Source organism: Paroedura picta, chromosome 3 (assembly GCF_049243985.1).
Source record: "Paroedura picta isolate Pp20150507F chromosome 3, Ppicta_v3.0, whole genome shotgun sequence".
In the NCBI taxonomy this organism is placed as follows: Eukaryota; Metazoa; Chordata; class Lepidosauria; order Squamata; family Gekkonidae; genus Paroedura; species Paroedura picta.
Window position 1 is genome coordinate 126,728,803 of NC_135371.1, and position 15,999 is coordinate 126,744,801.

At 41.7% G+C, this 15,999-nt stretch overlaps 1 protein-coding gene across 8 annotated transcripts in view; it reads left to right on the top strand.

Moving 5' to 3' along the window:
* SEPTIN9 (septin 9) overlaps nt 1–15,999 on the top strand; it is a 300,995-nt gene that overhangs the window by 252,164 nt on the left and 32,832 nt on the right. For 6 of the 8 annotated variants that reach the window (XM_077327632.1, XM_077327636.1, XM_077327637.1 and 3 more), the window contains one exon: nt 9,819–10,013. In XM_077327632.1, coding sequence (XP_077183747.1) covers nt 9,819–10,013 — 195 coding nt within the window. The remainder of the gene's footprint in view (nt 1–9,818; nt 10,014–15,999) is intronic. The other 2 variants (XM_077327634.1, XM_077327638.1) reach the window with 1 other exon arrangement.

The following is a 15,999-nucleotide window of genomic DNA, read 5'->3' on the forward strand; positions in this document are numbered from 1 at the left end:
AAGCCAGACAATCTTTATGGATCAAAGATTTTCTATGGCAATTTTTTACAAGCTAACACTAAACTGTTAATAGAGACAGGTAGGTAGCTATAATCTGTCCCACCACACAGAGCGGAGGTCTTTTGACTATCAAGTCCACAGTAGGCATAGGGAATTTGAAGGGAGATATTAAGTGCCATTTTAATGGCATTTTTTTCTACATGGATACCTGAAAATATGTCAGAAAAGCACGTGGGGCTTGCTTATCCAATTCCCATTGAGTCATGCTACTATAAGTGACTTCTGTATCTTTTAGTGCAGTGTTCACCAACCTTTTTATCACCCGGGACCGGTCAACACTTGACAATTTTACTGAGGCCCGGGGGGGGAGTTAGTCTTTTGCCAAGGGACATCGCTGCTGCCACCTGAGCCCCTGCTCCACTTGTTTTCCCGCTGGCATCCCTGACTTCCCGCCTCCTGCTGGGGGGCGCTGCCAGCAGCAGATGCACAGCGCCACTCTGAGGGGGAGCCCCAGCCATGGTGGCCACTGGAAAGCACCAAAGTTGAGCCAGTGGCAGAGTGGCAGGGCAGCCCCCCAGGCATCATCCAGGGAGGAGGGCAAGGAAGAGCCGCAGCCCGGTACTAATTGATCTACAGACTGGTACTGGTACTGTAAACATGCAAAAACTTAATGGTGGATAAGTGTTAAATGGTGGGGTGTTCTGAAATTTATTAACAGTGACTAAATTAGTCTATATGGCTGGTTATTATTTGTTTTGGCATTTGCAGTATGGAAGCAGATGCTAGGATATTCTGCAAAGATTGACCCCTGGGCTCAAATACCAATTTGGTCACATCCTTAACTCATGTGCAGCTCAGTATGCTGTAAGGGGAAGATTTTATATGTTCTAAGGTTTGTTGACAGAGTGATATGTGAATTTGATATGGCTAATTTAAAATCTATGTACATCCAATGCCTTGGAGCTCAGTTCTCTACCTCCAAGAGGTATTAACCCATAAGGGGGCACATGGTAAAAATTGTAGGCTACCAGGGAGAGGCCTGGCCCTTATAACATTCTCAAAGTGGCTCTCTAAGAAACAGAAAATACCCTGAGCAACAAAACCGTCAGAAGTGGGGAACTGAGTTCCCTTTTCATGGAAATGACCAAGCTGGTTGAAAGGCCTACATATTCAAGTCAGCAAGTATACAATACTGGGAGAGGGCTACATAAAGGGGGAATATGGGATATTGGGGGGGAGCAACAGGGTACAGTATTCTACTGGGGGCCAACATAAAATAATAGTATAATGTATGTTAATTTGGGTGAGTAAACAATGGACAGCAAGTGGTGCAGGTTTGAGTTCTTCCCTGTTGCAAGGCCTCCGGCAGAGAGAGGCATTCATTGCTGAAGCTTCATAGCAATACCACCCACTGAATCCATCGGGTCACATATGAGGTCCAACTGGCAAATACTTACGCTGTTTCTCTTTTGTGTTGTCCTTTTCTGTGTAACTAATTGCTTCAATGCCACAAGAAGAGCTGTTGTTTTCTTCCGTGGTTGACGGCTCGCATAGATGCTCAGTATTGTTTAGCATATAATAAATAGCTAGCTGTGTTCTTGGCAAGAGAAAAAGAGAACCTCAGTGCATTCATTGCCAGTGAATCAGCACTTCTGCTGGTACAGGCAAAAGTAAGCAATTCATGTCAACAGTAAGGGAATCCACAGTAAAGGCAGGAAAAATTCTGTGAAGTGTTATTAAACAGCTGATGTCCCTTTGAAAAGTTCTCTTTCTTCATCTTTGCTAACTTGCATAAAGTTTTGTGGCACAGGACTCCCTGAGAGTTAGTGGGTAACCTGCTGTTAGCCTCTGAACTTCTCTTATAAGTTCAGTTGGCCACTGTTGGCAACAGTTGGCCACTGTTGGCAAATGTGAAGGTCCAGTAAATTTGTTGAAAGTGTCCTGCTTTTCCAATAGACTTGTTCAAAAATGTTATTGATAACTTTTTTCCAAAAAATCTGATGAAAATCAGCAACACATAAAAATGCTACCCCATCACTGTACAGCATAAAGAGATGACCAGAAATCAAAGTGGCTGTATCTTAACACCTGAGGAATGTTACAGGGAAGGGAGTTACAGAGAGACGTGCAACCCTTGTTGAAAAGGCCTTCCCCTGATGACCATCTGTTGCTGATCCAGAGAAGGGCTTCAGAAGGGGGCCCAAATGAATAATCAAACACAAACTGTAGTATAGGGAAGGTGGCATGGTGTATAGCTCAATCTCATCAGATCACAGAAGCTAAGCCGGGTTGGGAATACCACCAAGGAAGACTCTGCAGAGAGAGGCAATGGCAGGCTACCTCCACTTCTGACTTGCCTTGAAAACCTGTTGCTTAGGATTGTCATAAGTTGGCTGCAATTTGACAACACTTACACACATGCAACTATAGTAAAAGAGGCTTTGATTAAAATATAAGGTTGTATGTTTCTTCAAAAACAGAGGGCAATTCTTGCTTGGTTTGTGAAAGCTGTTACTTTTCAGTCTGCACTACACTTCTCTCTGCGTTTGGAAAATGGGGAGAATAACAAAAGGGTTGAACTCCTCTTGCTTCTTCAGAGGTTTCAGAGAAAACTGGCTGCATAATAAAGAGCTTCAGGCCACAATCTTAACATATACATTTGCATTCCCCTAGCTGCTGTATCTCCCTTTAGGAGAGGCACATGGAGACTGATGAGCAGCATAAGACTTGATGAGGTAGAAGTGTGTTTAAGTAGGTAGCTGTTTCCTTCACCACAAACTGGTAATTGAATTAAAGTCTTCTCTTCAGGTTAGTAACTGGATCCAGAATCAATCATTGGCCTTGAAATTTTACGTCCAGGGTATCAGTGGTTTGGTTTTTTTTCTTTAGTCTTAATTGAAATGTGCAGTACTGCTCTACTGCTGCTTTAAAAAAAATTGGTTAAAGATCTCTCTCCATCTCAGTTTGGCCTTGGGATTAGGACTTGGGCCTAGTTGAGCATGACACTTATTAGTAAGAAGAGCTTAACCACATGATACCTCTACCCTTTATTTATTGATTGAATTTTATACCGCTGCTCCCAGCAAGCTGGCTCATGGTAGTTCACAATAATAAAACATCAGAAAACAACATAGTACAATCCTAAAAAACATCATAACACAATTGCTAGCAATCCCCACAACACGTAACAAATAGCATGGTGGTAACAATATAAAAATAGACTTCTTCCTCAATGACTCAGAGCCCTTGTTGCCAGCATAGATTACAATTATAGAGAATTGGTGGTGGAAAAACCTGGGGATAGATCACAACACCCAGGAACTGGGGGGGACACTCTGTTTTTATACCCCATTTTTCACCATGTGAGGTAGGTGAAGCTGAGATAGCTCTAAGAGAACTGCTCTGTGAGAACAGCTCTAAGTGAACTGTGACTCACCCAGCTGCCTGGCTAGAGAATCACACCTGGTTCTTCAGATTAGAGGCTGCCATTCTTAACCACTACACAATGCTAGATGCTGGGCAGTGTATGACTAGCATGCTAATGTTGCAAAACCTGACTTCTCTATGGATCTGTGGCATGGCAACAGTATTTCTAGTGGCTGACTGTTAACAAAGGCAATATGTGAGTGCAGAAAGTTCTTCTTGCCTATCAGCATCACATTAAAATCTGGTCTCTGAACCATATTCCTTATCATTGAGGTATAAGCTCAGGGAAACTCTGCTTTCAAAACTGATTGTCTGAGAAACTTTCCCAGAACTCAGTTTGAAAGTTAACAGCTATTGGGTATGTGGGTGACATTAATTTCCCCACCAAAAAACAAGAACAACCCCAACCTCACACAATTTCTGTTCTGGAAAGGCCATTGCATATCTTTACTTTGACATTATTTTTCCTGTACTCATCTCTGGAACCTCTGGGGAAGATGTGGACAGACATGGCAAGAAGTGGTGTGGAAAATCTGGAATTTAGGTGGCTGGTAAGGGCCAGGACAAAAGTTGATAGCAATGTATGGAGGGGACACAGGGAGCTAAATAGAGCACTGACCGAAACCATTTTCTGGATCACAGATACTTGATTTTATGACTGAGTATTGTGCTTATTCTTTAAAAAGCTAGAATGTTCAACATGAGGAAGCCTATGTTTGACCAATAAGTATGTGTGCTGCCCTGAATATGACCTTAAAGTAATGCTAGCAAGTTCTTGATAGTATCTTCAGCAGAGCAGGACAATCAGCCTTCTCTCACCCCATTCTGGCATACTGGGAAACCTAAAGGAATGAAAGGTATTTATGCATGAGTGCATATTGCCCAGTAAGATCTACCTTAGGCTCAGCATGGAAGCAAAACAGTTGTCAGAGGTCTGTGTATTGATCATAATGTTTAACAGTTGCCTCTTACCTTTTGTGTCTGCCCCAGACACATATACCTTCTCTACACCAATGTTACTTATTCCTGGCAACCATATTCAGGCAATAAAGAGAATGTTCCAGAGGGCAACCCTATTGGTTTGCTACAGAACAGCTGGATTTAAGTGCAGGAGTATGTTAGGGACCAAAAAGAATTTGAGTGTAAACCTTTGAGAGCCAAAGCTTCCTTTATATCTGATGAAGGGAGCTTTGGCTCTTGAAAGCTTAACTGGAAAATCTGGTTGGTTACTAAGGTGCTCCTGGATTCAAATCAAGTCAATAAAAAGTTAAAGGTAACCACAGATATACATTCAGTGGCCAGCATATGGCTGATGAGACATTTGAACTGGCACTTTGCACATTGGCTCTGGGAATTAACTTGGTTTTCTTAACATCAGTTGCAAGAATTACTGGTAGACCATGGTAGGAAATGGAACAGTGGACAGAGGGATTGGATTGATCAAGCAGGGTTATATTTGGTGCTTTTGAAATGCAGTATCCTCCTTTGGCGCTCTTTTATTGGTAGTTTTGTGCCAGTTTAATGTGACTTTCAGATGTCATGTATAAAACTCTGGCTTGCTCATGTTAGTTCATGCATGTCTGACTACTTCCCCCTTAAAAAAATCTTGCTGACATCAGTATTTGCATTTTAAAACATGTTTAATTTTACAAAAAAACTCTTGTGGTGATAGGCTTGCTTTCATAAAAAGCCCCCCCCCCAAAAAAAAAAATGCCATATTCAACATTGTAGCAGCCAAACATTACATATGTGGAAGTTCTTCTGCCTCATGGGAGTCTGGATCACTGGGCTATTCAATCAGTTTCTGGATCTGTTTTACATTTCTGCATTTAACACCCTAATCGCAACGATTCTGGAATGATACCTTGGATGGATAAATACCCTATGAGAAGACTGGATAATATAGCCTAGTTTGAATTGGTGCCTATTTTAAAAATGTCTTTTATTGAATGTTGCTTTTTCTGGAGCCTTCTACAGAAATCTTTATTTTTCTGGTCTTTGCAGTCAGGTGCTAGCACGTGACAGATAAGCATCTGGTAACTACAAAGCACTTCCCTTAGTCTAAGCTGCCTACTTCTAAGATACTAGTCTTCCCTCCATATACCCACACATGCTGGTCTATGAGCATTTGTAATAGCTGGCCTGTTGCTGGTATGAGGTTACAACATCCTTCACTTTTATTCTAAGTAAGCAAAAGTCAAGGGAGATTACAAGATGCAATGTCATTCCATTCCAAGGCTCAAGGTTTTCAGAGGTCAGACAAGCACAGTAGTCCAATCCAAAAAGTCACGGTTTCCAGGGAGGTATTAGTACTTCAGCATATAGTATATGTTGCATTCCTACTCCACAACCTCCCTTGAGATGTTTTATTGTTAAATGCCAACTGCTAAGACTCAATCCTGCAGCAACTCATCATAACTCCCAGCAGGTAGCTGGCATCTAGTGAGTGTTTCTACTTTCAACTTGCAGCTCTGCTCTAAGCCTGCACTTTCACTTCTCTAATGATGCAGATGATCCTGGATGGCTGGAAATAGGCATCTGGTTTTCATCTGCTAGATTTGAGCTGGGGGGAGGTGGAGGTAATTCTGTATAAGCTCTCAGCTGTAATGTCTTGGCATGCTAGCACCTTCTCCTTTTTTGTGGGCCTCTGCTGCCTCTCATCTGTCTGTTGTGACCCCTTCCTCCTCTGGGGAGGTCAACCTCCTGGCTGACCCATGACATCATCCTTCTCCCTAGCCTAACAGAGTTGGCAATAATTTGATTAAATGTGTGATGGTCAGCTATTGGCATTACATTGCATTTCCTAATCATCTGAATCCATGAGAGATTTGAGGGTATTAGCTTGCATATTGGGACAACGGTTTAATTTGTTTTACAAGGTTGTCCCTAAAATTACTAAATCCAAAATGACCTCTGATTACTTAGTGTTCCAGAACTTCCTAGAGAAGCTATTCTTTGTTTGTCTGTGGGAAGAGTATAGGGCCTTGACAGCTGAGAGATGAGTGGAGACTAGTGTGTAGTCAGGTGTTTCTTTGTTCCATATGGAGTTTTTCTGTTTGTCACTCCTTATTCCTTCTTCAGGAAGCTAACTGGCACTTTGGGCCAAACTAGAGATTGCAGGTCCTTTGTGGAGAGAGAAATGTACATTTTAATGTCCAGTGGAAAAAATGTAGTACATTTCTCTCTCACTCACTGCAGGACTCTCTACGCAACAGATAGAGATCTAAGGCACCACAAAATCTATAAGTGATGCAACCTACAAATAACTGTAAGCCCTGTATGCATGGGACTTAAGTGCACTCAATCTATGAGTTGTAGAACTGTGCCACAGAAGACCAACAATCTCTAGTTTGACCCAAGTGCCAAAGAAGAGTAAGGAGTGCCTTCTGGGCATGGTGGAGATAGAATGTTCCCACCTTCTCTTTGAGATGCCATGAACTTCATAGCAAGGAATAGGCAAAAAAAAAAAAAGTTTGACAGCTATGATCACCCATGAGCCAAGTGTCTGATATCTTTGCTTGATCACTGTCTGTTTCATTTGGCTTTTAAACAGCTGTGCAGTAGCTGTGATGGAGGAGCTTCATTTCCTTGTCTCGTAGAGTCAGTTGCTTTTGCATAGCGAATGCAAACAGAGTTATGGGTCTACCCAAGATGATGGATGGTTGGGTCAGATAATTTAATGGAATGTGGGGGGAGAGTATGCCTTCTCTGAAGCTGTGGGTAAATGTGCATGCATGAAATAGTGGCTGTAGGGGTGGACTTTGCTAACAAATGGTAAGATCTTTAAAAGGGCCTGGTTTATAATAACTGGTTGACAGATTTGCTCACTCGTTATACAATTGGCTGCTAAACTGTGTGCAGAGACAATTGGTCTGCTGGGAAGGGGGGAAGTAGTGTTGCAGTTGGGCTGAGACTGGGATGTATGAAACTCTGCTGATTGCACTGTATGAATAGGTGAAAAATAACTGAGAAACAGGGCTAAAGTGTTAGAAAGGCCAGCTCCTAATTGTGGAACAGATGATGAGAGAAGCCTGTGGATATTCAGCCACCCCTACCAGCTGCCTTGAAACCACTGTAGTAGCTGCTCCCCAGAGATGAGCCTCTGCTAACCAAGCAGCATGGCAAATATAGGTTTTCCTGTTGCAAGAAGTGGAATAAGCTACTTGTAGAGCAACTGACTGCTAGGGAACCAAGGCCTCATGCACTGCCTCCTCCACACTGACAGCAACCCCTATGTGTGCTCCCCTGAGGGGAGACTGTAAGCAGATCTCTTAATTCAGTGTGCTTTTGGAGGGCAGTGATGGCAAATCATTGTTTTCATTAGGCCTTAGAAATCTGTTCTGTACCTGAAGCCTGGTGTTTGTTATCCAGTGAATTTCTGTTTAGGATTCTGATAGGAATGCAAAGCATTCTGTATAGGAGTGCTAGTGTCCTTACCCTAGGCAGGTTTTGACACACTTCTTCACCATAACAGGAAATCCTGCTGGTATGTCTATGCAATCAGTCACCGCGTCCGTGCAGACCTCCCCCCTCCCCCACACTGAAATCTTGTGCACAAAGCACACATTTTTGGCACAAAGCTTCCCTTCCCTCTCCAGTGGCCGTAATAGATGACTCTCTTTAATCTAAGCCATTTAAAATAGCCAAATGTGGAAGATGAGTTGTGTTTTGAAACGAGAACATGGAGACAAAAAAGATGAGATGTCAGAAGTAGCCTTCCCAAAGTAGCATGGGAAAGGGGGCTATAATTGCATTCATTAGCCATCAGCAGCTTATAATTTTCTGGAGAGTTTGGAGATGAAACATCAATTATTTGATTTTATTTACTCCTTTTGTGTTTGAAATGGCAACTAAGGTAGAGACCCTTGTCTAAATCATGGTGTCACAAATCAATGACTCCAAAAGCTGATTTGTTGGAAGGGAACATTTCTGTACCCTGTCTCCCATCTCCCTTCTGCAGCCTGGAATAGTAATACAAGGGGCACCAGAATACAAATCATGAGGCTTCTGGGTTCAGATCCAGTGTAATAACTTTTAGGTTTGCAGGAGCCTGATTCAGTAGATCCGAATGGGGAAAATGTCCATCCTATCTGGATAGGGGAAACTCCAAAGTTCTGGCCTTACCTTGTGGGTCCTATTTTTATCTACCACATTAACTTTGCTTTTATGCCTCCTGGTCTGCCATGCTCTGGGGCCCATTATATTTGGCATTATCAAGTACAAAGGTTGGGGGTCCTTGCTTCTTTGGGTATCTTCTCCTATTTCAGGTGGGGTTGAAATGGATAAGACTTCAAACATGCCTTTGTTTCACTTAGTGGCTGCTATTTGATGACATGTGGTTTAATCCCATATGGAAGTATTCTTTCTTTCTTAGTGGTGGGAAGAACAAAAAAATTGCTTGGTGCTCCCTTTCTGCAAATGATGCTAAGTCAGGAATCATTGAAAGACATCTGGGCTATTTGGACCTACGATTTTTTTTTTAAATCCAGGAATATTGCCAACTGTCTATTGCAATGTGCTTTCAAATTGAGGTTTAAAGTCATAAGGCTTGTGGAGGACCTGGAGGTCATCTCACCCAACACTGTGCATAAATTGGTTTCAAATGCTCTGGCAGATTGGCACAAATGCGAGTCCAGGCAGCGATGCGTAGGGGCGGGGCAGGGTTCCCAATAAGCAAAGCATGGTATGTACAAGGCAAAGTGGAGAACTAAGATTTATGTAGCAACAGTTAAATAATAAAATAAATTTATTAATTTATTTATCCAGGCTTCAACCTCCCTTTCTGTTTCAAAAATAGAAACTTAGTTCTACAAATCAGGGAAGGGACTAATGTCATTCCCTGCATAGAAGGTTAGGGTACCCAAACTATGTTATATAATTTTCCCAGTGACTAAGATGCAACTCAAACCCCTCAACATTTATGAATTTATTTAATGTAAAGTGTTTACCAGCTACATCATATCCATAGGATTCTCAAGACAGTGCATGAGAATTCAAAGCAATTTGTCAATAAAAACAAAGAAGCTAAGAGCAGCATGCTTTTAAAAAAATCTTAAATTTGGCAACAAATAAAAAGCATAAATTAAAAATAAGATTTATTTAACAGCAACAAAACTAATGGAAATGACTAAATTATCCCACCAATGGGAATACTTTTTTATAACATGGAGCCTGACTACATATATAGTAATCGTGAGGAAGTAGCTGTTAAGGTACCACCACAATTAAGTCCTGTCTTTTGAGGCAGTTCGCCTGACTTCAGTACATTATGCCATACTTGGTAGGACCTCTAATTATTATTTGAGGAGGTTTCCATTTAAGATAGGAGTCCTTAAGATGCTCAAGAGTGTAACATTCCAAATTGCTACATGTCTTATTTCCCTTTCCACCAGCAGGTCCAGAGGCCATTCCCAGCTACCCGGGCAGCATGACAGACGCTCCTCGAGATGCTGTCCTGAAGCAAGCCGCACCAACGCGGATAGAGAAACCGATGGCTGACTTTGGTTACGTTGGAATCGATGCCATCCTTGAGCAGATGCGGAGGAAAGCCATGAAGCAAGGGTTTGAGTTCAACATAATGGTAGTTGGTGAGTCTTTTCTCCTTGGGAGTAATATTCAGTTGTGTGATAACTACTTACGTTATCCTGGCAGGATTATTTCTTTCCATCCTTGTGGTGGGAATCATTTACCAACACATAGGTTTGGAATGTGGTGTGCTGTGATTTTTAAAATCTTTCCAACATATTACTAAACCTCCAAGCTTAACTGCAGGTATCTTATAGTGAGGCTGTCAAAGTGTTGATGCACTTTCCATACCCTTTTTTGCTTGACTGGGGTTTCAGAGGTCAAGAACTTGTGCATTTAAGAGGAAGCTGTTTCAGGTGGAATAACTGTACAGCTTAGCAGTACATCTAATTACATTTCTTCCACTAGAACTTGCTTGTAGAACTGAATTAAGAATATATGGGTAGGGCAAGTCACTGACATTAAGTTTCTTTATACACAGTTTGAGATCCTGTGTTCTGTCAGATGTCTAAGTATCATGCTATCGTTGCTTTCTGGCTACAGTCCTACCCATAAAGGACTTAATTTTAAAGTGAAAAGGCTCTCTGTTCTAGAGAATAGCACAGGGAAAATGCCCTCCTTTTTCCCATATCATGGAACATTTCCACAAGCTAATGGGCTGAAGGGGGAGAAAATGACACATTGATTAAAACATTGTAATTAAAATGACCCAAGGAGAAGCTGGTGTGAATTCTAAGGCTGGCTTGATGGCTTGCCAATGGGAATGGTTTCATAGTTTGTATAAAACAAGGCTTCTTTGGAATCTTGAATGACAGAATAAGCTGCTACCAGATTACCGAGCTTTATGGTGTTGGGAAAAGAGGTTCAGAAGAAGAATTGCAGCATTTGGCAATCATACTCGGTTAATAACATAAGAGCCCTGCTGGATAAGACCAATAGTTGATCTGGTCTAGCATGTCTCACACAGTGGCCAACCAGTTCTTCTCTGGACAGCCAACATGACATAGAAACTAAGACTTTCCCCTGATGTTGCCTCTTGGCTCTGAGATTCAGAGGATTCTGAATGTGGAAGTTCCCCTTTGTCACCATGGCTAGTAGCCATTGATACACTTCTCCATCACTCCGTCTAATCTGTTTATTCCTTTCCCCTTTACTACATACGGCAGCAAATTCCACATTTTAATCACTCTCTGTGTAAAGTAGTATTTCCTTTTGTCCATCCTGAACTTACTGCCCATCAGCTTCATCAGATCCCCTTGACTTCTAGTATTTTAAGTTATTTTTGTCAATACGCCATACCCCGTGTATAATTTTATAAAACGTTGTCATATCTTCTTTAAACTGAAAAATCCCAGAGTCTTCAGCATTTCTTCTCAGGGAAACTGCTCCACTACACCTAGTGCAATTAAGTTTGCTTGCATGCCACCTGGACCTGGAGACTTATCAGGCTTTAATTTCCACAGTGCGCCCAGAACTTCATCTCTGGTCAGTTTTATGTGCTGCCTCCTTATGTCACTTCTGTTTCAAGAAACAGAACTCGTGTGTCCTTTAATTAAGAATGTATTGGAAATGGCAGTGGGTCCGGAAAGAAACATGTGCCCCAAGTGTCACCAGAAGGGGCAATCTGATAACCACCTTATTTTTCCCACAAGGGTTGAGGAGTATCTTGGCTTGGATTCAGCTGCATGTAGTGCTGTCTGCAAGCCGAAGAAGCCCACCCTGCATTCTAATTGTAAAAGTCCAATCAAGTGTACTATGTGATGAGCTGCAGCATTTTGGGCTGCATTTGCATTAAATTGTCTCTCTAGCTAATGGTAGTAGCACTATAATACAGTGAGATTCGTAGCTTGACAGCTAGGACATTGGAGACCCAGGAATTAGTGATGGTTTCCAGGATGAATGATGCTAGCAGGTAAGTATAGGTGACCTGTTTACTATTTGAGAGATGTGGTAGAATTTCCTCATTTCTTAATCGCATGCTAAAGTGCTTCAAAACTGGTGATGATGTTCTGTGATTATCCATGGTTACTAGTCCTCAGTTTCTTTTTAGTGATTTGCATTTGTAGTGGAGTGCAGGTTTGTATATTCTGAGAGTTGGGGGACACAGTTCCTCCCTTTGTTCCAAAGCTTACTGAAGCTTGTCCAAAGAGCTACAGAAACCCAACAAAGAGCTACAGAATAGATCCCTTGGAAAAGAGTTACACCCAAGGCTTCCTCATTTCTGGATTCTGAAAGGAAGTTCCTTTCCTGGAACAAAGCTTACAGTTTTCCCACAAAAAACATTTTTGACCAGTCAGTAGAAAAGTATAAAAGATTTTGTACCCCTTTACCAAAATTAGTGTAGTGGGCAGAACTGGAGTTCCAGGAACAAAGGGTTGAAAGTCAGGAATATTCTCAGGGCATGACCGGATTACCAAATGGATGGAATTGGGGTGTTGAATCTCTTCTTCCATCCATTGGAGTAAAAAGGTCAGCCCACCTTCTGGGAATATTGATTTAGGGTCTTTGGGTATCTTGAAATTATATTAAAACATCCGTTATAGTATCCATATACACCTATTTAATATTGCATGTTTGCTGCCTACTGGAAAACAAAACAAAAACATCTCCCCAATTTTAGCTTTACACATTAAAATCAAAACCAAGCATGTGTGCAAACACCCACTCATCATAGACTACACAACCAAACATAACTTTAAAAAATAATCAAGGTATGGTTTCTCAGTAAATGAACAACCCCCCAATATATTCATGAAAATGTTAAATCAAAATTACCTCATGAAAACTGCAAGCGTTAAAATACGTTGCCATGTATAGACATTTCGTATTTAAAAATCTGAAGATTGTGAAGAAAGAGCAAGGGTGACAAACTGTTCCTATAAGAAGACCCTATCTCTAGCTCAACAGTCATGTCCCAGTTAGTGTAGGGGTCTCCAGGATGTCTTGGTGCCTTCTGGCACTTTTTCTGAGGCCTGCCAAATGTCTTTAAAAAGTAGGTGGGGCTTTTGCCCAGCAGGGGTTTTGATTGGCCGTTGGAGATCTGATTGGTTTTGCCGAGTGTTAAGACATTTATTTGAGAACAGCTGCCACCACAGCACTACATGAAAGTAAGCTGAGTGAGCAAGAAAATACTCTTGAACAATATATTCATATGTCAAACAGAGTTTTTGCCTGAGATGTTAAGGAGTTACTATTAGAGTTCCTTTACTCCCTAACATTTTGTGGCTGGCTCTGCCTCTTGTGACAGCCATTTTGTGGTTGTGCCCACTATCCAGTGTCAGAATTCCAGACATGCCACAGGCTAGAAAAATTTGTGGACCCTTGACTTAGAGATATGTAGGGAAACATCTATCACATTAAAGAATGCTTGGCAGATTTGTAGTAAGGTACACAACTCAAGCAAACGTGTGAATAAAAATGCCATTACATTGTAGGGTGGTTATTTATTTTCCCATTATAGAAGCAAGTTTACAGATGCTGTGTCTTCATTGTGCTGAATTTTTAGTGCAGTGTGTTTTCCTGATCAGTGTAGGGTCTTTGTGTCATGCAAACCCATGACAGGTACCATCAACAAGTTTGTTCCCCTTGGCACTCTGTGCCATTGGGGGGAGGATGCTTTATTCCTTCTTCTCTGCACATAGCTTGCATGATGTGAATCCGACATGCATAATTCTCCCAACCAACTATAATAATTGGATCTGATTAATCTGCACCCCTCTGTCCTGCTCCCTCAGCTAGATAGGCATGACTGCTTATCCATAACTGCTGTCCACTCTTATTTTGACAGTGCTCTCACCCTCACACTTTCCTTAGTTGTTCTACATGCACTTTGGCTGCAACATGTTAATATTTTCAGTGTTTGTGGCCTCTTTAACATTAACAATGTTATAGCCGGGGCTGTAGCAAAACATCATGTGGCTCAGTGGACTGCAAATGAAATTGGATCGCTACAGGCTGGTGGCTATTATGAAGAGCTTGGGAGATTTTAGTACTTAGAAATGTCGCAGTCTAATGCATGGAGATACTACCAGGGTTTATTATCGAGGGAAAGAAAATCAGGAAGTCTAACATTCTCTGGAAATGCCTCCTATACAACTTCCACAGGAAGTTATTAAATCTGGATGAATGAGAAAATCTCTACTCATGGGAAGCTTCCATTGCCCTGAAGACTGGAAATGAACTGGCATTCAATTCCTGCCAGATAGAGAAGCCCAGTCAGCCATGGCACATCCTTCAAAATGGAGCTCTACAGTATTGTATGACTGTGAGGCAGCATGTCTTTCCTGGAGTTGAGGGAGAGACCAGGCCATCATGCAGCTTTCAGAGTGAATGGACATCCTGGAGGAGTCAATGCATGTAACAGTTTCTCCTCATCCCATCCAGGAAAGAGACTAGTAGTCCTGTCTGCCACTTCCTGCATGATAGGGCCAACTGAACACATACAGGTCTGTCTTGTCTGAAGGCAGTGCTTACTTGCCTAAGGTGACCAGGTATTTAGTTATTTTCAAGCCTGAATTAAGCCTTGAGCATCATTGGGAGCTGCTGTCTTGCTTGTCTGTTTTTCACTTCCAGCCCCAAATCAACCATTTTACAAGTAAAGAATTGGCTTGCTATTATGTACATTCTTTCTGTGATTTGGTCCTGTTAAAATACCAGCGTGCTCGTTCTGACATTTTACTGTGATGTGTACCAGTCCTCTTTAATGCTTATTTAACCCATGTCTTGAGCTAGTGGGTAGATAGTATTTTAACAAATTTAAAATTTAGCATGGTTTTATTTAGCAGATCAACAAGTGAGGATACTTTTGTTTTTATTTACTAGAAGAAGAACTGCAGGGTTTTACCGACTGACCTAATTGTCCCAATGAATATCTGAATTTTGTTAGTCCTTTTGTTTGAATTGTTTTCTGTTTTTTTTAAATGGTACTGCAACTTACGTGGACTTAAGATTTTTAGGGAGTGAGGTATTCATTTTAGAATTCTTCCATTCCTCTTTTTGTGGCTTGATGGAAAATACTGCCAGGAACACGTTAATAGATCTGCTTCCCTTGTTTCGTCTGAGCCATAAACTATCCATGGACAATTGGAATATAGCCCTGGAAGACTGAACTGGCATCAGTCCTTTGTGTGTGCATGCCTGTATGCATACCAAGTATTTTGAGGGCATGTGTGGTATAATGCTTAAGAGTGCTTGACTAGGGCTTGAGGGCACCTGGGTTTAAAGTTCTTTGGGTAATTAATTTATGGTATTTCTGTATGGCTATAATGGTGACTTCCTCTTTAGAGGACAGCATAAAATATAATGGATGATTTGTAGATCTTTGGAAATGTCTATGGAATTAAAACGGCAACATTTCTTTGGACCTTTACTTCTTTTTTTCTTCTTTATGTCTGCTATGTTATCAGGAGTCAGCATATGGATTAATGTATTGCAATACTATTGAGATGAACTTATGCTTTTCCTTTTACTTGGTTGAAACATCTTGCTTTGCACAGTCAAGATAGATTAAAAAGTGAATATGGACTACTTGGACCCATCCATGTGCTGTGGTTTATCTTGATCGATATTTCTGAATGATTTATTTATTTTTATTATTTATTTGATTTATATCCCGCCACTCCCATACAAGGGCTCACGGCGGGTCACAAGGTCCTCTTAGGGTTGTGCACAGCAGCATCAGAAGCAGCCATTCCAGGCCTACGAAGCCAGTGCCATGCCACAGGGGGGGAGGCCCTGGTGTACAACTCGGTGCACATACACAGGCATGGAGCTCCACGCCTGCGTGTGTGCGCCGACTGATACACCAGCGCCTGTGCCTCCCCCCCCCCCCGTGGCGTGGCACTGGCTGCATCAGCCTGGAATGGCCGCTTCCAATGCTGCTGTGCACAACCCTAAGAGGACCTTGTGACCCGCTGTAAGCCCTTGTATGGGAGCGGCGGGATATACTTCTTAAGATTAGGCCACCTTTTATGATTTCTAGCAAGATGTTACTTTGCCTTGCATCCTGTCTGAATAGCAATTCTACAATAAGGACTCACACATTCTGGG